The following is a 20,127-nucleotide window of genomic DNA, read 5'->3' as shown; positions in this document are numbered from 1 at the left end:
CAAACAAATTGCGAGAACAACAACAACAAAGACAGATCATGATCCTCCCCTACTCAAAACCTGCAGTGGTTCATCTCACCAGACTAACAGCAAAGTCCTAATTCCCTCACCTCCTTCAAGTCTTTGCTCAAACATCACATTCTTATTGTGATCTTCCATGTTCCCTTACAACTTCAAATTTCCCTTTATCCTCCGCTAGTTTAACCTCTTTCATAACACCTGTCTTCTAACACAGTATATAATTTACTTAACATTTGTCTCTCTCTGCTATAATGTGCACTTTTCAAGGACAAGGATTTTTGTCTGGTTTTGTTCGTTGATATATCTTAAGCGCCTAAAAGAGTGCCTGGCGCACACTAAACACTCAAATTGTTCAATGAATAAACTGTCCTGTTGACGCCTTATGTTGCTTTCCAGAGCACTTTGACATTTATTATTCCACGAATTGCGACCTTTGCGCTGCTCTCTAGCACCACTTGGCGGCAGTTGCGCAGACTGCCTTGACGTGGTTCTCGTCTATTGCGGAACTCTGGGCTCGGCGCTCACCGAGTCCCCACCGGACCAAAAGCAAAGAGCACAAACTCCGGAAGAAATTACAACCGCAGGACATTTTTAGAGCCCCGAGGGATCACTAGTAACCAATAGACACAAAGATACAGCTCACGTGGTGCAAATTCAGCCTATCGAGCTCCTAGTGTTCTGTAGCTCACTCTCTTCCGCTCCTGCCTCCTTCTTTCTCGACAAGATGGCCACACCGGCGGTACCGGCAACTGCTCCTGCCGCCACTCCAGTCCCATCGCCAACACCGGCAGTGGCCCCGGCCTCAGCCCCGGCCCCGTCCCCAGCGCCAACGCCAGCTCCAGCGCCGGCCGCGGCTCCGGCTGCAGCTCCGGCCCCGGCTTCATCCTCAGATCCGGCGTCAGCAGCGGCCACGACTGCGGCTCCGGGCCAGACCCCGGCCTCCGCGCAAGCCCCGGCTCAGACCTCGGCGCCTTCACTGCCTGGACCCGCCCTCCCAGGGCCCTTCCCTGGCGGCCGCGTGGTCAGGCTGCACCCAGTCATTTTGGCTTCCATCGTGGACAGTTACGAGCGACGCAACGAGGGAGCTGCCCGAGTTATCGGGACCCTGCTGGGTGAGAGGACAGAGAAAGTTGTTCTTGTCATTCTCCCACTTGTCCTCTCTCTCTTCCCATCCCCATTGACTTTTCATCTGTTTCTCATCCCCGCTTTCCGCTGCGACTTACCTTCCCAGGGGACTCGAACCTTTCCTCTTTCTTGCCGGATTACTGTCACTTGGAGCGACGTAAAGTATACAAGGAGTGGTTGTCATATTGTATGCCTCGTACAGTAGTTTACGTTTTATTTTTAATCTTTCCACAGCATTTTTACGTCAGGTAATGATCCCCAGTCTGCCAAAAAATGAGCTCTAACTCCAGTGGGAAGTCAGGAACCCGTACCTGCCAAAGCCCCAGTGACCACGTTTTCCAGATGTTAACAAAGAATTGTCTAGCTAGTTGGCAAAGAGCGGAGACATTTTAAAGAGATATTCTTCACAAGTAAACTGGTGTGGCCGGAACCCACTTAGGATCTTATAGTATTCTGCTGTCCTAAACTTGTGAATCTCATCCTTTGTCCCTTAGTGTCACCTAATACTAGTACCTGATGTGATGAGCCCTATTCCTCCGGTGCTGTCTATAGTTTTCCATTTGGACACAATTATATCATGTGTTAATAAGTCTACACCAAATCTTCAGTTGAGCAAATAATCTTTTCCTTACCTGTGTTCCAAATCTGGGGAATAGATATTTTATGTTAACATAGTTTGTAAGACGGAAAAGCACTAAAGAGGGATTGCTGATAATAAATTCCTTTCTTTGGAACCAAGAAATTATTTTCAGTCCGTCTTAGTGACAAATTTTAAACTTCTTTGTGATCCACTTCACCTACATGCATCTTTTCTCTTCCGTATTCTTGAATGTGTAATAATCCTTACACCATAGAAGAAAATTGGTGTATTGCAAAGAGGTCAAGGTTTGTAGGCAACCTCCACCAAATATTACCCATGCTTTGGGACAAATTACCTAAAGTCTAGTTCTTTCAGGGGCTACTACAGGCTTAGTCTTTTTGAGAGCTGAAGTATTACAGAAAGCTTCTAACTGCTGGCACACAGTAAGTACAACTGTTTGTTGTCATTCACCACATCAAACCTAGAACACCATACATATTCTCTGTTTATCTTTGACAGTGTAGCATTTTACAGAAATGTAGACTCCTATCTTCCAAACGTTGCTGTGTCTTTTCTCAACCCAAGCCTTTGTGTTCTTGTTACAAATACCTTCCCTGCTCACCCTTATTTGTTTAATTTCCACCTTCCTTCCAGATTCCCAGGAATGGTGTTAAGTATCAGTCCTCCACCCCATACCCCCACCCTCACTCCATTCTCAACCTTCCACAACATGGTAGCACTGTAACTGCCCTGCTTTGAGCTTTTGTAACAAATTATTTTTGTTTCACTAACTTTGCACTCAACAGATACTCTTTCATAGAATCTGCACTGTCTGATCTTCCAAACTCATTGAAACTAAAGAAACTATTTTAGAAAATAAAGAAACTATTTTCTACCCAAGATTTATGCTTAGTGCCCCATGTATCCATGACCCTAGTCAGACTAGCTGTAATTTAGAGTCTCAGATCCCCTTTCAGGCTGGAATCATGGTACAGCGTTTGAGGTGTTGTAGAGGCAATGCTTACAGAAGTGTAAACCACAGACTCTGCTTGCGAGGAACTTAAAATTTCCTAGACATTAATTCATGAAATATTTTATTTGGTTAAATGAAGCCATCGGTGCCTTTTATGTACCATAAAACTAGGTACTTAAAATTCAAAGTTTGATAAAATGAGCTCTACTGTCACCTTAAACTCAGGATAGACGTATACTCTTATATGCACATAATTAGAATATAATGTGATAAATGCTTTAAAAGAAAGGAGGCATGGAAATACAGAAGACTATTTCAGAAGGTTGGGGAAGGCTTCACAGAAAAGATGACATTTGAGCTGGGCATTAAAGCAACTACTAAGAGTGTAAAAGAGCCTGGTAAGTCTACTATCTGAAGAATTCAGTATTTCAGAAATGTAGGAGAGAAAAGAGCTACAACAGGAAACAAAACCAGCAAACTGAGGAGCCATAATTACAAGTGTAAAGTGCTGTGAAGAATTACCAGAAGCTATGAGAAGACAAAACATAGTTTAGGGCTGTTTGGGAAGATTTGAGCAATAAGCATTTTGGCTTAGACTGAATAGTAATTAAAGATCACTATGCACTATGACTGCTTTGTAAAGAGTAGATAAGAGACAGGCATGGGCTGTGCATGAACACCAGAGAGGCTGTTCTGGTAACAGGGAAGCTCTTGAAAGGTGGGGTGGAGAGGAGTGAGCGAGATGAGAGACAGGAAATTGTGTTGACAGGACTTGGTATGATCAGAAGTGAGGAATTAAAGAGAAGAAAGTATTGAGGATGACTCCTACATCTTTGGTTAAGTGTGGAAGAAGAAAAAGAAGGTGGAAGTTGGCTTCAGCTTAGGATGTATTCCTTTTGAGATGACCACTGAACATTCCAGTGGAGTTGTTAAGTAGAAAATTGAATATGAGGGTCTGGAGTACAACAGAGATGTGAGCAAGCATGTCAGTTTAGGAATTGTGCCATTGGAATACAGAAGGCAATTGAAACCATAAAAATGGATGAGATCGCCTGAAGCAGAGATTAGCAAACTCTGCAAAGGGCCAGACTGTAAATATTTTAGGCTTTGTGTATAGTCTTTGTTGCAGCTACTTAACTCTGCCTGTAGCAAGAAAGAAGTCATAAAAAATGGCATGTAAACTTTTATTTACAACAAACTTTTCTAGGTCAGGACCTGACTAGTTCAGGTAACAAAGAGTAAAAAGACAGACCCTAAAAACCTGTTAAGTCAGAAGGAAGAGTAGCCGACAAGATTACAGAGGTAGGAAGAAAACTAGAAGAAACTGGTGTCATGGTAGTCCAAGGAAAAGAAAGTTTAAGAAGGAGGGAAATGTCAAGTCTGTGGAATCCTGCTGAGAGGTCAAATAAAATAAAGGATGTATGTCCGTTTGGTTTAGGGACATAGTTTTAGCTAAGGGAGCAAAAACCATAGTGAATTGGAATTAGTCAAACATGGTAGGTATAAGCATCATTGCAGTCTGGTAGAGGAAAGCACTTGCAGCCTGGGGTGGGAGGTCCCAGTAGATGAGAAGAGAATGGAGAAGTCAAGGGACTGGTAATCTTAGTGAAATCAAGAAACAAATGTAGTGGAAATATAGGTATCAGAACTTAAAGAACAAAAATTTGTTGTAAAAGACTGACATGTTGATGTTTAAGGTTCACTGGTAGAGGGTTTCTAGATGATAGGATTAAGCCTATGACCATGGGACCAGGTAGCTAAAGGGAAGTACAGGTGACACTCCTAAAATTGTGCTCAGAGTCTAACACTAAACTGCTGTATTGGCATTCTGCATTGGCATAACAATCTTCCAGGCAGTTCTGCAGATTTAATTATAGGGAGAAAGTCTAGAAGCTGAAAAACAAATTCATAGAGTGAAAGCCAAGAATAGGGCTGGTGCTGGAAAGTAACAGACAAGTGGAGACCCTGTAAAGGAAGAGTGTTCCCTCTTTGGTGATGGCTGGAAGGAGGAGTTGTAGATCACTCCAGAGTTTCAGTTCTCTGAAGAATCTTTGTTCCACTGAAGCATGTGGCCAAACCAGAAGCTAATGAATTCAATTCAGTGTTCATTGACTTTGAGAAGACCAAAAGCATTTCAGAAGTAGTTGGAGGCTTTGGGGCCCTGGGATTATATAACACATAGCTGATTCTCTCTTTCACAGGAACTGTTGACAAGCACTCAGTGGAGGTCACCAATTGCTTTTCAGTGCCGCACAATGAGTCGGAAGATGAAGTGAGTGGGATTCTAAGCTGCCCCTCTAGTTTATAGCTGTTCATTTGCTAGGCTCCTCTCACGGGCCCTCCCACATGATATGTTGTGCTTATAACTGGGCTCCTGGGCCAAGGAAGCTTCATACTATCTGTATGTAGTTCCCAGGCCTCTTCTGTCTGTTGGGCTGGTCTCTTGTCCTTTTTATCCAGTTTTTCTATGGACTTCTGACTTATTAGCTTCCTTTCCTGCCTTCCCTCTTAGGTCGCTGTTGATATGGAATTTGCTAAGAACATGTATGAATTGCACAAAAAAGTCTCTCCAAATGAGCTCATCCTGGGCTGGTAAGTTGGGGAGGTGGGGAGGGGGGGCGGGGACAGATAGAAAGTTGATGATTGCGAAGATCGTGTCCTCTTCCATTTGGAGATAGAATATTGAAAATGTATTACCTTGAGGAGCTCTGATTTCAGTGTGTTTTGCTGGCAATTCTGATCCTATAAGGCTGGGATATTTATTTTGAATTGTAGCTTTTTAAGTCTTTTTCTTTGCCTTGCTGGTGACTTGAAATTTTTCAAGAGCACCAAATCAGTCTCTGATTTGACTTGACATCGTTTTCTTTTTTTTTTTCAGTTTTTATGGTTTTATTTAAACACAAAATGTGCACATGAGTTGTCTATTCATTTTCTTCACTGCACAGCCTAATGTTGGGCATTAGAATTGGTGACTCTGATGGCCATCTGGGCTGCTCTTTCTACAATGGCTTTGCGGTTCTTGGAGGAAATGTTGTGAGCAATCTCAGCACAATAAGATTTCTTGCACATCAGCAGCACTTCCAGCTCCTTGACGTTGAACCAGGAACTTCCAGAAGCCACTGAGCAGCATGTGTTTTGTTTTCTTGTTGTTCCCATAACCAATGTTGGGCATCGAGATCTGACCCTTGAGTCTTCTACACACCCCATTGTCAATACCTCTGGGTTTCTGCCAGTTATACTTAATCTTGACATATCAGTCTGGTGCTAGATAAATTTTTTGGTCCTCTTTTTGACGTTCTTGGGTTTCACCAGGGGTCCCAGGGCAACTGAGATGCCAGGTAGGAGATAGCTGCCACCTTGGTAGGCAGCACCAAGGAAGCAATATTGTTTTCAATGCGTATATTGTTTTTGATGTTTGGTGTCACAGATGTCACTACCATAAGGGTGTCAGGTACCCTAAAAGCACCCATGCCACTGTAGTGTTTGGAATCTGTGTCACACGTAGACATGAGCCCACACTGTGTTTGTTTTCCAGGTACGCCACAGGCCATGACATCACAGAACACTCTGTGCTGATCCATGAGTACTACAGCCGGGAGGCCCCCAACCCCATTCATCTCACTGTGGACACGAGTCTCCAGAACGGCCGCATGAGCATCAAGGCCTATGTCAGGTGACCATAATCTTGGCCACAAGGGCATGCAAGGCTGTCCAGTTCATACCATGCCTAGATGACATCCCACCCTCACCCCAAACAAGTTTAGTTCCTTCATTGGATAACTCGCTGCCTCAGAAAACCTATTCCTCTCTGCAGTTTTTCAAAAGGCTTTACTGGGAAACAAAAATCTGTCCCTATAATTTCCACTCGGTGATCCTGGTTGTACTCCAGGTTTCTACTCATTGCTCGAGTTGGAGTCACTCTGTTGCCCAGGCTGGAGTGCAGTAGCGGGCTTATGACCACCCCATTGGCAACCTGCTGTGTTCTGGTGATCCTTCTGCCTCAGCCTTCCAAGTAGCAGGAACTACAGGCACACACTACCACACCTGGCTTATTTTCTGATTTTTATTGTAGAGACGAAGTCTCGCCAATTTGCCTGGGCTGGTCTCTAACCCGCGGGCTTAGGCAATCCACTCACCTCGACCTCCCAAAGTGCTGGAATTATAGACTGAGCCACCAAGCCTGGCCCATTGCTTTTAAACAAGTTCAGATGACAGCTCTTTTAGGGTTTTGAGCAAGGTATTGTGTTTTTTCAAGCCATATTTTCTAGAACCTGACCACCCCACAATTAATGAGGCCAGTTCTTACATGAGGTTCTTGTCATGGTCTTTCACCATGTTCTTACTTTTCTGAATTACCCTTTAGTTTGTCATTATCCCTAGAACTCAGAGCAGTAGTACAGATTAAAGGATGACTGTCCTTATTTTGAATATATCTGTTAACCCAGATTTGAGGGCATGGAATTTTAATGACAATAACATTACCGTGTTGACACATTGAGCTTGCAAGCAGTTAAAATGCCATTTGATGAGAGGTGTTGGGAAAGGTCCCAGTAGCATGCTGAAGAGGATACTGTGGCAGTTGGAAGGATCATATCTTCTGGTTGGAATGAAGGCATCTGTTAATGCCTTCTTATGCTGCATAATTTTGTGCTGGTTCTGTGTCTGACACTAATGTAGCTAGTTAACTATTACACACTAACGCAAAGATGGTGCATGCCAGGTCCTTAAGAGCCAACTGGCATACCACTAAGCTCTAGCCATTGCCTGACTTCTTAGCCTTTCCAGGTATTTCAGACTTCTCGATATCCAGTATACAGTATATATAGTTGGCATAGTAAAGATAGCACCTTTTGTGAGATAAATTAAAGTACCCAGTCTGGTGTCGGTTGGCAAGTGTTGATTTTTTTCTTAGTACTGATGAAGGACTCGTTCTCAGAAAAGACCCATCTCTGTCTCTTCTTTCCGTGTGGGTGGGTATCTAGGCCACCGGCTCCACAGGGAAATCCAGAGTCTTATCCTCTCATCACTGATGTTGCACAGTATATTAAGTAATTACCTCTAAAGAGACTAGGCCAGATCTGAGGGCTGAGTCCCCTTCTTGCAGGCCAAGGGTTTGGTGTGTGGAATGAGATAAAGGGAAAGTCACTTTTGCTCCCGTGAGACCTCTGGGGTCCAAGTGGTTCTAGCCTCTTATCTCAGAACCTTGGATGCCATATTCCTGGTAAGACTGTTGTCCTGACCCAGACTACGTATAGAAACTCTCTCCCAAGGCCGTCTGTTTACATTGACTTCTCCCTCCCCAGCACGTTAATGGGTGTCCCTGGAAGGACCATGGGAGTGATGTTCACACCTCTAACAGTGAAATACGCATATTATGACACTGAACGCATTGGAGGTGAGTAACTTGCCCATATACTTCCTAGAGGTTTTGGACATTTTTAGGAGAGGGGGCTGTTGCATCCTAGGTGAAGGGGTCTGGCTCTGTCAGGAGGAAGAAAAGCTAATAAGAGCAGAGCAGGGAGTATGGGGAAGCTGACTGAGTCCAGGGGGCACTGGGAAGGGCAAGACAGGTAGAGGCTGTCTCTTTCTGATGGAATGACCACATCCTCTATGTCTCTTATTGTCTGCCACCACTGCCACCACCCTGCCAACCAACTCCCACAGTTGACCTGATCATGAAGACCTGTTTTAGCTCCAACCGGGTGATTGGACTTTCAAGTGACTTGCAGCAAGTAGGAGGAGCATCAGCTCGCATCCAGGATGCCCTGAGCACAGTGTTGCAGTACGCAGAGGATGTACTGGTGAGAGGGAAGGGAAAACCAAGGGGAAGCACGTAGAGCCACTCTAGGGTCGCTGAGGAATATGCTGATGAAGTGGTGGTGCTCCGCAATCAGAACTCACTGTGCCTCATGGCATCTTTATTTTGATTCTCAGTCTGGAAAGGTGTCAGCTGACAATACCGTGGGCCGCTTCTTGATGAGCCTAGTTAACCAAGTACCCAAAATCGTACCTGAGGACTTTGAGACGATGCTCAACAGCAACATCAACGTGAGTGCCATTCTGGGACCTCTGGGAGCCCAGTTCTTCTTCCTGTCTCAGCACATGACTCGAATGTGAAGGGAGTTGGTTGAGGTGGTCTGGAGTAGGAGAGAAGAGACAGGCCGTCACCTATAGCCCCCTTGCAGTCCAGGTTGGGAGGAGGAAGAGGTGATATACATGCTGGAGGTTCCTTTCCTTTTCCTTCCTTGATTCCATTGACTCAGTTAGGTGCTGCTGTAACTTGTTTGGATTTGTGATGGAAAAAAAATGCTAAAATTCAGAGGTTAATGGAAACGCAATTTCTTATTTTCCCCATCTGCATTCATAGACCACCACCACCCCACCCCCGCCACCACCATTTTCTACCCATGGGTCTCGGCTAAAGCACTCCTAGTCTATGAGAAGAGAAACGTTTCCCAGGCATTACTTTGCCATCTTCCACCTTTGACTCCTGCTCAGTCTCTCCCAACTGCCATCATCCAGGACTGTCCTCATGCTCAGTGCCCACCATGGAGCTGGCCAAGACCATCCTTTCTGCTCCCTTTCCACCCAGCCCCTCCCTCATTGTATATTCTTTTGTCTTCCAGGACTTGCTGATGGTGACCTACCTGGCCAATCTCACACAGTCACAAATTGCCCTCAATGAGAAGCTTGTAAACCTATGAATGGGCCCTCAGCAGCACTCCTGCTAGTCTGGATCTTAACCCTAGGACTCAGATGAAGTGAAGGAGAAATGGTTTTTTTGTGGTCTTGAGTCACACTGAGTTAGTCAACTGCTTGTGACTCTAATAAACATAATAACTTACCTTTTGTAAATGAGTTCCATCTTACGTGAATTTATTGCTGTATGGAAGGGAAGAAAATGTTCCAGAGCTCACACACAAACTAGGAGGTGAGACCTGTAGGCAACATGTTCATCATGACTTGCACCCACAGTTGGCAACATGTTCATCATGACTTGCACCCACAGCCCGAGCCGCTTCAGCTTCACCTGACCCCACACCAGGTAGCTTTTTTGCATGCTAGTGTTATAGTGGCATTTTCTCCCCACTGTTTTGCCAGTGATCAGGGCAAAAAGTTGATTATCACTTCTCTGTGGCATCTTTCATGGATGGCAGTACGGAGGGTTGCCTTCCCACAGTGTTGAAGCGCCAGGAGGTGTGCTAGTGAGTGGTGGAGAGGAGAGAAGAGGATGGATACTGATCTCACTCCTGGGACCCTTGAGTCTGTGCTGATAGAATGACGGCCTTCTCCATGGTGAGGATTAACTGCTTTACCAGATTATATATAGAGAAGTGTTCACTGACAAAACTGAAGTATTTCTTTTTTTTCTTTTTTTTTTTTTGAGAAAGCAAGATTTATTAAGAGGACAGAAAAGCTCTCACAATGGGAGGGGACCCCAGGGGGTTTCCCTGAAGTGTTTCGTAACGGTTTGTGAGGTTTCCATGGGAAATGAAGATGGATGCTTGATCTGAACTGAAAGAGTAGAGCATGTGGTCTTTGCCTTAAAATTCGTTGATATGATAGTAGGTAGAACCATTTGCCACTTTGGTTCAGGGAGGCAAAATCAGGATCCGTGGGTTGAAGTTCAGAGATTTTCCCAAAGCTTCAGAAAATCTTTAGGTGCTGCCTGTAACTTGAGAGCAGCCTGTTAAGTTGAGGTCTGCCGATGAAGTGAAAGCTACATGACATTTCCCAGAGACCTTGTAGGGTAGAGTACTTGCTTGGGCAGCCCCAAACTTCCCTTTCATCTGCTGTCATAGAGTTCTGTCTGGCCACTGTGAGATGTCTTCCTTTGAGAAAGAAGTTGTTATTCAAGGACTGAGGGGTATGTTACATTTGGAGTAAAAAATGAATGAAGGAATCAAAAAGCCTGCATCCTAATTCTGCTTATGAGATATGTAATTAGAAGAAAGACAAATTCTAGGAGTCATAGAATGTGGATCCATAGCCCTTTATTCAGGGCATTGTGAGAATTCAGTGAATTAATGAATGTTAACACAGAAAATAGTGCCTGGTATATAGTAGACATGAATAGGTGGTAGAGTTTTTATGTTTAGAGTTAAATACAGTTTGAGGATAATAAGCAACATGAACTTCAGCCTGGATCTCAATTCTGGTTCTGAGATACGTAACCTTAGGAAATACAAGTCCTGGGGTTCATTGGATTATGATGATACTTTAGTGCATGTAGGGAAATGTGAACAGATGTCATGATGATTAGGTGAAATTAGGTTAAACATAGAACACGTGGGAAAAGGGTTGACCAGAGTTAAAGTGTTTTAGTATTCTTGTATTTGGATGGGCAGTTCTTAAATATGCATGAAAAAATTCCAAGGTTAATTACTGGAAGTATATATAATCTCTAAATGAGCAATGAAGAGAGAGTATAATAAAAGGGAAGAAAATTTTTTAATTTGCTAAATAAGCATAGAAAAGATGGGTGAAACAATAAGATGACAAAAACAAGTAGAAATACGTCAGTAATCACAATAAGTGTTAAACATTAAACTAGCCAGGGGGTGGAAAATTTAATATTAAAACAAAACAAACCCCATCCATATGCTGTTTACAGGAGACACATGTAAAGCAAGGGTGAGCTAGCCACAGTGGCTCACACCTGTAATCCCAACTACTCAGGAGGCTGAGGCAGGAGGATCACTTGAGGCCAGCCTGGACCCTGTCCCTGAACGAATAAATACATTTTTAAAAATAGACAGAAAATTATCCTGCAGCTAGCTATAAGTACCAACATGGGTGAAACTTAATAATAGTTTTGAATTTAAAAATTTAGTCCCAGAATACAGTATACATATGATAATCCCAGAGTTCAAAAGCAAGTGAAACTAAACTTACTTAGACATACAGTTGGCCCTCTGTATCCCAGAGTTCTACACTCATGGATTCAACCATCTGTGGACAGAAAGTACTCGGAGGAAAAAATTGTACTGACCATGTACAGCCTTTCTTGAAATTGACCTCTAAACACAGTATAGATAGCAGGTATTTACATAGTATTTACATCGTATTAGGTATTCTGAGTTAATCGAGATCATTTAAAGTATACGGGCAGATGTATGTAGGTTATATGCAAATACTACATACACCATTTTATATCAGGACTTGAATATCTAAGGATTTTGATATCTAAGGGAGGTTCTGAAACCAGTCCCCCCATAGATGCAGAGGCACAGTTGTATGTATGCGTACAGTTGATTCTCATCCACAGTAGTTCTATAAAGTCGCCACAAACACTGAATTAAGAGTGCTGGACCGTTAATCCCAACAGAGATGCAGTTAGGTTCCTAACAGTCTCTGGTCACATTTTCATTACCAGTTAGTACATAACCTTGTTACACATGTATATCTGTTTAAAGACACCTGATTTACTATACATGGTTGATTTGGTAATATTGAACTCACGGCCAGGAACACTCATGCCTGAACAAAGCTTATCTCACAGTTGTAGTTTCTCCATATGGCACGTCACAACTTTTTTGTACTTAAGAATGCTCAGAGCCGGGCTCGGTGGCTCAGCCTGTAATCCCGTGCCTTGGGAGGCTGAGGTGAGTGGATTACCTGAGCCCACAGGTTCAAGACCCACCTGGGCAACTTGGTGAGACCTCATCTCTACAATAAATCAAAAAATTAGCCGGGCGTGGTAGCGCGTGCCTGTAATTCCAGCTACTTGGAAGGCTGAGGCGGAAGGATCACCAGAGCCCAGCAGGTCGAGGCAGCAGTGGGCGGGAGCGGTCACTGCACTCCAGTCTGGGCGACACAGTGAGATTCCAACTCAAAAAAAGAAAAAAAGAATGCTCAGCACTACTCTTGGGGGCCATTTTAAGCAGCAAAGTCAACAACACAAAGGGGCAGAAACTATGACTCTAAATGGACTGGAAAGTATGCTTGAGAGCTGAAGCAAGAAGGCTTTGTTCCACCTCAACTGGGAGCATGCACTGCAGGCAACTCGATATTTCTGTACTCTGCATGCTGCAAAAGTGCTGCAGGTGTTGATAGAGGTGAATTCACGGAGTCTGAATAGTGAGAATTGACTGTATGTGACTATGTATATAATGTAGACGATAGCACAAAAAGCAGAAAAAAAAGGTGAACTAAAAATTTGTGGTCATGTTAACCCTGGTGGTGGGAGGAGGCAGACATGTAAAGTAAGTAAATGGCATTGATCTAGTTTGAGGTTGGGAAGTGGGTTCTTGGTTATTGATTATATTATAAAAAAATAGCCCAACATGAACTAATGGTCACAGTGAGGTGACTTTACTCTGTTATAAGTTTAACAACCATTGTACAATTTGGATAAGAGGAAAAAAAACAAATACTGGAAAGAAAGGAAGATTTTTTTTTTTTACATTAGCATTACCCAGTTGATATGATTGGAAAAAAGGAAAATGCTAATTAGAAATAAAGGTTTAATCACTTGAAGGCATATCATGTTCTTGAATAAGAAGATTCAACATTGTTTTAAGTGTCGGTTTTCCCTAAATTAAACTACATATTTGTCATAATTTCAATAAAATACAATTTTTTTTTTTTTTGGAGCTGGGCAAGCTGTTTTTAACTTTATATGGAAAAATTTTTAAGTTTTTTCAAAAAATTCTTGCAGAGAGAGAAACTAGTCCTATCAGATATTAAAATGAGTTATAGAACTATGTAATTAAAGCCATGTGATACTGGTTCATACAAAGACAATGAAACTAAATAGTAAGTTCAGTAGATTCAAATGCACATAAGAAGTGTTAGTATATGGAGGAAAGGTAGAACTTTTACACTGTTGATTAGTACAGCCATTGTGAAAACAGTATGGAGATTCCTGAAAAAACTTAAAATAGAACTACCATATGATCCAGCAATGCCACTACTGAGCATACAAGTATGTTCAAAGGAAAGGAAATCAGCATGTTGGAGAAAGAGCTGCAGTCCCATGTTCATTGCAGCACTGTTCACGGTAGCAACCATATGGAATGAGCCTCGGTGTCCATCAAAGGATGAATGGGTAAAGAAAATATGTTACTTATGTGCAATGGGATACAATCTAGCCTAGAAAGAAGGAAGTCTTGCCATTTGTAACAGCATAGTTGAACCTGAAGGACATTATGTTGAGTGGAAAAAACCAAACAGAGAAAGACAAATACTGCATGCTCTCACTTGTGTATAGAATTTAGTAAAAAACTTGCAGAGAGTAGAAAAGTGGTTTCATGGGCTGGGAGGTGTGGGTAATTGGGGAGATGTTGGTCAAGGGGTACAAAATTTCATTCAGACAGGAGGAATAAGTTCTGGAAATGTGCAGCGGGGCGACTACAGTTTAAAGTATACTTGAAAATTGCTAAGAGTAGATCTATAAATGTTCTCATCACAAAAAAGACAGGTTAAATTAGTTGATTTAATCATTTTGACATGTACACCATAAATGTATACAATTCTTGTCCATTTTAAAATAAAAATGTGGCCAGGAACAGTGACTCACACCTGTAATCCCAGCACGTTGGAAGGCAGAGGTGAGAGAATTGCCAGAGTCCAGGGGTTCAAGACCAGACTGGGCAACTTGATGAGACCTCGTCTCTACAATGAAATTTTAAAAACAAAAACTAGGCAGGCATGGTGGTATGTGCTTGTGGTTCCAGCTATGTGGAAGGGTCACTTGAGCCCAACAGGTCAAGGCTGCGGTGACTGTGAGTGTGCCACTGCACTCCAACCTGAGCAACAGAATTAGACTCCAACTCAAAAAAACAAAAAGGGGCGGGTGGGACTAATGGTAGTAAACATCTGTCTGGAGACGGGGAGACACTTGCTATCAACAAGGGGGCCCGAATGAAGCATATTTGTATACCTAACCCTAAACTATACTCCACAATATCAAAATAAAAAATATCGATTAAAAAAAATAGATAAAAGTGTATATAAGAACTCTAGGATAAAGTTTCTTCAAGCGAAGATGGGTTATTTAAGCGAGTAACAAGTGAGTGGTCATTTGGAAACAAAGTTGGATTCCTAGTTTATGCATCAAAATAAGTTATTCATATAATAAAAAGAAAAAAATTGTTTTTTAATAATGTCTAAATGAGGAAGAAATATCTAAGAACTGAGAACCTGGGAGGTTTTTTGTTGTTTTTTGTTTTTTTGAGTTGGAGTCTCACTCCATCGCCTGGACTGGAGTGCAGTGCCAAGCTCACGGCCACCCAGCATTGACCTGCTGGGCTCTGGCAATCCTTCCACCTCAGCATTCCAAGTTGCTGGAACTATAGTCACGCGTTACCACACCCAGCTAATTTTTTCACTTATTGTAGAGACCAGGTCTCACCATGTTGCCCAGGCTGGTCTCGAACCCCTAGGCTTAGGCAATCCTCCCCCTCGGCCTCCCAAAGTGCTGAGATTACAGGCTTAAGCTACTGCGTCTGGCCCCAAGAGTTTTTTATTTTAAAAAAAAATTCTGATAAAGTCAACAACACTTTTTTAAAAATTTGAATGGCAGGATATACAAGTAGTCAATACAAATATAAAACTGGGAAAATATTTGCAATTCGTATCTAACAAAGGGCTAATAATACTCTTGTCATATAGAACTTATGCAATCAGTTTTTTAAAAGCCAATAATCTGATGTAAAAGTGTGTAAACGTTATGGCCAGACAGTTCACACCTGAAGAAACATGAAAAGATTCTTAAGCTCACTGATAAAAATATAAAACTACAGACTGGATGTGGTGGCTCACACCTGTAATCTCAGTACTTTGGGAGGCCAAAACAGGAGGATTACTTGAGCCCAGGAGTTTGAGACCAGCTGGGGCAACATAGACCTACTCTCTACTTAAAACAACAGCAACAAAAACGGTCATGATAGCATGCATCTGTAGTCCCAGCTATTCAGGAAGCTGAGTTGGAAGGATCACTTAAACCCAGGAGGGGGTCAAGATTGCAGTAAATGGTGACCGTGCCAATGCACTCCAGCCTGGGCAAGAGTAAGACATTGTCTCAAAAAAAAAAAAAAAATTAGCAAATTTTAAAAACTGGTAACACTGCGATGGCCAGAGTAAGGGGAAACGTGACCTAGGCATACATTGCTGGTAGGTGCATAAGTTGGTACAGCCTTCTTTGTGGAGGCGTTTTGAATTTGTATTTATCAAATTACAAACATACACACCTTTAACCCAGGAATTTTACTCCTAGTTATATATCATACAGCAACTGGCTTGGCTGTGACATAATGTAGTAAGTACATAGAAAGTTGTTGCAATATTTTGTTATGATAGCATAAAGGTTTTAATCAGCCCAAATGACTATTACCAGAAAACAAAATATATGTCCACAAAACACAATACTATGAAGTTGTTAAGAAGAATGAGGCAGTTCTCTGTTAATATGAATAGTCCTCAAGGTGTAGTAAGGGAAAGGCTCAAGAGAAAATGATGTCTATAACATACTGTCATTGTGTGCAGGAAAATAAGTAATAGTAAAACTTAGAATAACTGTGGAAGTATACTCAAGTTACTGCTATCTGTGGTTATCCTGGGAGAAGGTATTAGATGGGTCATAGGAAGGTAGAGAAAACACTTGTAGTATAACTTGAATTTTATGCCTTTTCAAAAAAAAAATGTGAAAAAGCAAAACAATACCTTACATTGTTTATGTATGCAATAAAAAGCAGGAAACCTGCCAAAAAAAATGATAAATTCAGGATAATATCTACTTCTAGAGAGGAAAGGAGGAAGAGGAGGTATTGGCAAAGGATACAGAAGTGGTTCTGTAATGACTTTTTATTTAAAAAATAAGAAGATATGACCGGGTGCAGTAACACACACCTGTAGTCCTAACTAAGAAGGCTGAGGCAGGAGGATCACTTGAGCCCAGGAGTTCAAGGCTGTAGTGCAAGACGATTGTGCATGTGGGTAGCCACTCCAGCCTGGGTCACATAGTGAGACCCCAGGCCAAAAAATAAATAAGTCAATATGCAATATTAAGTCTTTAAAATGCTGGGTAGTTGGTACAGAGGTACCTGTTAACATTGCTTTTCATTCATTTCTGTAAGTATATATATTTCATGCAAAATCAGAAGGTTGGCTAGGCACAGTGGTGCACACCTGTAATCCCAGCACTTTGGGAGATCAAGGCAGGTAGATTGCTTGAGCCCAAGAGTTCAGTACCAGCCTGGACAACATAGTGAAACCTCGTCTCTTAAAAAGTCAAGATATTAACTGGGCGTGGTAGCACATTCCTGTAGTCCCAACTACTCAGGATGCTGAGATGGAAGAATTGCCTGAGCCCAGGAGGTGGAGGCTGCCAGGAGCTGTGATCATTGTGATCATGCCACTACATTCCAGCCAGGTCAGCAGAGTGAGAACTGACTCAAAAAGCTAAAATAAAAGAAATTAAATAGGGTTGACCTTTATCTTGGAAACATGTACATACTCATGTATCGTGCTCAGAAAGCTAGGGCACCACATGGGTTTTTATTTGTATGTGAAATTGCTCAGAAATGAACTAGAACTAGGAGTCACCCACCACATCTCTGTTTCAGAGAGCTCTGTGCGCCATCGTGGGACTGACCTATGCCCTACTTCACAGCTCATCACCTCTATCCTGCCTCATCCATGCCCAAGTCAGACCCTTGGAATAGAGCTTAAAGGATGGCCAGGAGATATACCTGGAATGAGACGAGGCAGATGTAGGCTAGACATTGTGAAGGGACAGAATGGTCTGTGAAGGCTCATCAGCACAGCATAGCTGGAGGAGACCCCCAAAAACTTCAAAAGGGAGAGGCAGGGGTGTCTTTTAGGATGAGCACAAGATTGGCCATCTGAAAGACTGATTGAGGCAGTCCAAATGCTCAGTAAAGGTGTCCTGAATTGGGGCAGGCAGATGCCCGGGAAATGCAGAAACAGAAACACACAGTAGAATCAATAGCCCAGAACACCTGAGATGGGCTCTCCTGCCCCCTGCCCAGCCTGGTGTACGTGCTGAATGGGAAGTGGAAGCAGTGACCATCGGGAACAGTTAGGAAGTTATGGCTGAGGTGGAATGTTCACACGATGAAAAAAAAATGGGACAAGCCTATACCTATAACAAAGGTATTGTTTCAAAGTTGGCTGACTCCCCACTCCACTCTGCCTGTCCACCCTGTCACACTTGCCATGAATACATTGATCCCATGGTACCCCACCCCAGGGACAGCTTTATAGCATTGGCTCAGAAGGGAACGTATCAACCCCGAAGAAACATGTCACCCCTGGAATCTGAACAATTTTATCCAGATCTCTCCCTAACCAGCCCTTCAAACAGCTTTCAAAGAACTCCCTAGCCATTTTCCTGTCTAGAACCCTCAAATTACAAATCCACTTTATTCCCTAGATTGTATCCCATCATCCCACTGGCCTGAGCCACCTAAATTAATGGCTCCCTTCAACCAGTCCTACAAACCACACCAACCACCCAGCCCTACTAGGCCACAGGCACTCCATCCCTCTGTCCCCACTTGCTCTCTTCTCCCCACAGAAATTGTGCAGCACCAGTTAGCCAGTGTCACAATCTTTACTCTGACGGCAGCTTTGATAGAGAACATTAGCTTCATGGGCATAAATGGTTTGTTCCTGGACCATCCAAATGGGCTCCGGCTTACACTGAGATCACTAGCACTTTTGCCTTGGGGACTCCTTTATCCAGTGGACATCCTGGCACTAAGCTATGGACACAATGTTCCCAGGAAACCCTAACCTCAGGGGCACCTTAATCACAGTGACAGAAGGGAGCATGTCAACCCCAAAGGGAATACATCACCCCAGGAACACTGACCCTCGGTACATACTGACCCTGAAGAACTCAGACGGTGGGCCCCCTGACCCAATGGGCAGATTGCTCTCAGAGGGCAAGGAGTCCCTGAAGCATCTCATTGTCACACTGACTCCATGTATACCCAGCAGCATTTTGTTCGTTCATTTAACATTCATTGAGCTGCTGTTATTTGCCAAATACTAGCACATGGTAAATAACTATACACATTATGATATCTGGTGGGAGGGGGAAGGTGGAGACAGGCAGTCTTGGAGGCTGTCTCTGTCCTCAGCTGGTGGGAGGAGGGAGGAGTCCCAGGGTCAGTGTGTCCATCCAGGTCAGGGGAAGTGAGCCTGTCTTCTTTGATCTTTGCAGAGGATGGGGAAGGGATTCTTTCTTTTCTTTTTTTTTTTTTTTTGAGTCAGAGTCTCACTCCATTGCCCAGGCTGGAGTGCAGTGGTATGCTCACGGCCACCCCAGCATCAACCTGCTGGATCCTGGTGATCCTTCCGCCTCAGTCTTCCAAATAGCCGGAACTACAGGCACGCGCTACCACGCCTGGCTTGATTTTGATATACTGTAGAAAGGAGATCTCACCAAATTGCCCAGGCTAATCTTGAACCCGCGGGTTCACTCAGTCCACCTACCTCGGCCTCCCAGAGTGCTGGGATTACAGGTTGAGCCCCCAACCCCAGCCGGAAAGGGATCTTGCTGTTCCTGCTCTAAGTCTGGTCTCCTGGGGGAGAGCACGATTGTCCCACTATCTGAAGGGGGGTCCCATCCTGGGGAGGTGAAGGGGCTCAAATTCTTGCTTCCTCTGCAGGGAACAAGGGAGTATGTGACCTTACAATGACCTTAGTGTGCTTTCTACTAGGGCTGGAGAGGGAGAGCAAGCCATCTCACAAATTTTGATCTCCTTTTCTAAACAATGATATTCATATTGTCATTAGAGTAACATTTCTTTTCAAGGATTAAAAAATGTAAACAAAAGGTAAAGAAAAAAATAATTCAAATTTGCCTCTCAACGATCATTATCATTAACATATCCTGCCAAAGCCTTTTCTGTACAAATAACTTTATTTTTTTAAAACAATTGTTCATTTTTGTATTTTGCCTTTTTAAAGTAAACATTATAAAATGATCATTGTGTCACTCAGCTTCAAAACCCTTATTTTAAATAGTTTCATAAATTTCTATTATGTGAGTGCACTAGCATTTATTTAAACAATTTTGTAGCATTGGGCAGGTGGGTTGTGTCTGATTTTGTGCTAGTAGGTATCATTTCATGGTGAACAACCACGTACAGCCATGAATGCTTGAGTTTTTGCTCACTACGATCATCTCTATCCCCTCCTCTATGTCACACTCTGTCACCTGAGAAGCCCATGCCGTGCTGCTTGACCTCTGCACGTGAAGGAGACCATTACAAACATGCATCTTCAGCGTCTGCCTGCCAGATACTTGGAGCAAGGGAACGAGAAGCTGAGCAGTAACCCCAGATGGTATGATCCCCTTTGCCCTCCATGGGTCCCTTTCATAAGCTTCCTGCTCCTCCATTGGCCTAAGGCAGAGCCCTCATGAAATTTTTTTTTAAGATGTGGGGTACAATTC

The 20,127-nt window shown here is 43.1% G+C and overlaps 1 protein-coding gene across 2 annotated transcripts; it reads left to right on the top strand.

The window, feature by feature from the left end:
• Nucleotides 1–709: 709 nt before the first annotated feature.
• Nucleotides 710–9,557, top strand: LOC103264936 (eukaryotic translation initiation factor 3 subunit F). 2 transcript variants are annotated; one of them, XM_008062633.2, is made up of 8 exons: nt 710–1,133; nt 4,901–4,971; nt 5,212–5,291; nt 6,235–6,372; nt 8,003–8,094; nt 8,364–8,500; nt 8,634–8,747; nt 9,326–9,557. In XM_008062633.2, exons 1-8 carry the CDS (start codon nt 746–748, stop codon nt 9,401–9,403), a joined length of 1,098 nt encoding a protein of 365 aa, XP_008060824.1. In that variant the 5' UTR covers nt 710–745; the 3' UTR covers nt 9,404–9,557. The 2 variants fall into 2 exon arrangements, with proteins under 2 accessions (XP_008060824.1, XP_021570458.1); XM_021714783.1 differs by lacking the exon at nt 4,901–4,971 and having other exon boundaries at nt 740–1,133; nt 9,326–9,555.
• Nucleotides 9,558–20,127: the final 10,570 nt, after the last annotated feature.

This window comes from Carlito syrichta, unplaced genomic scaffold, assembly GCF_000164805.1.
Source record: "Carlito syrichta isolate Samal-C Ts95f unplaced genomic scaffold, Tarsius_syrichta-2.0.1 Scaffold305775, whole genome shotgun sequence".
Taxonomy (NCBI): Eukaryota; Metazoa; Chordata; class Mammalia; order Primates; family Tarsiidae; genus Carlito; species Carlito syrichta.
The sequence above is the reverse complement of the archived record's forward strand: the minus strand, read 5'-3'. Positions and strand labels throughout refer to the sequence as shown.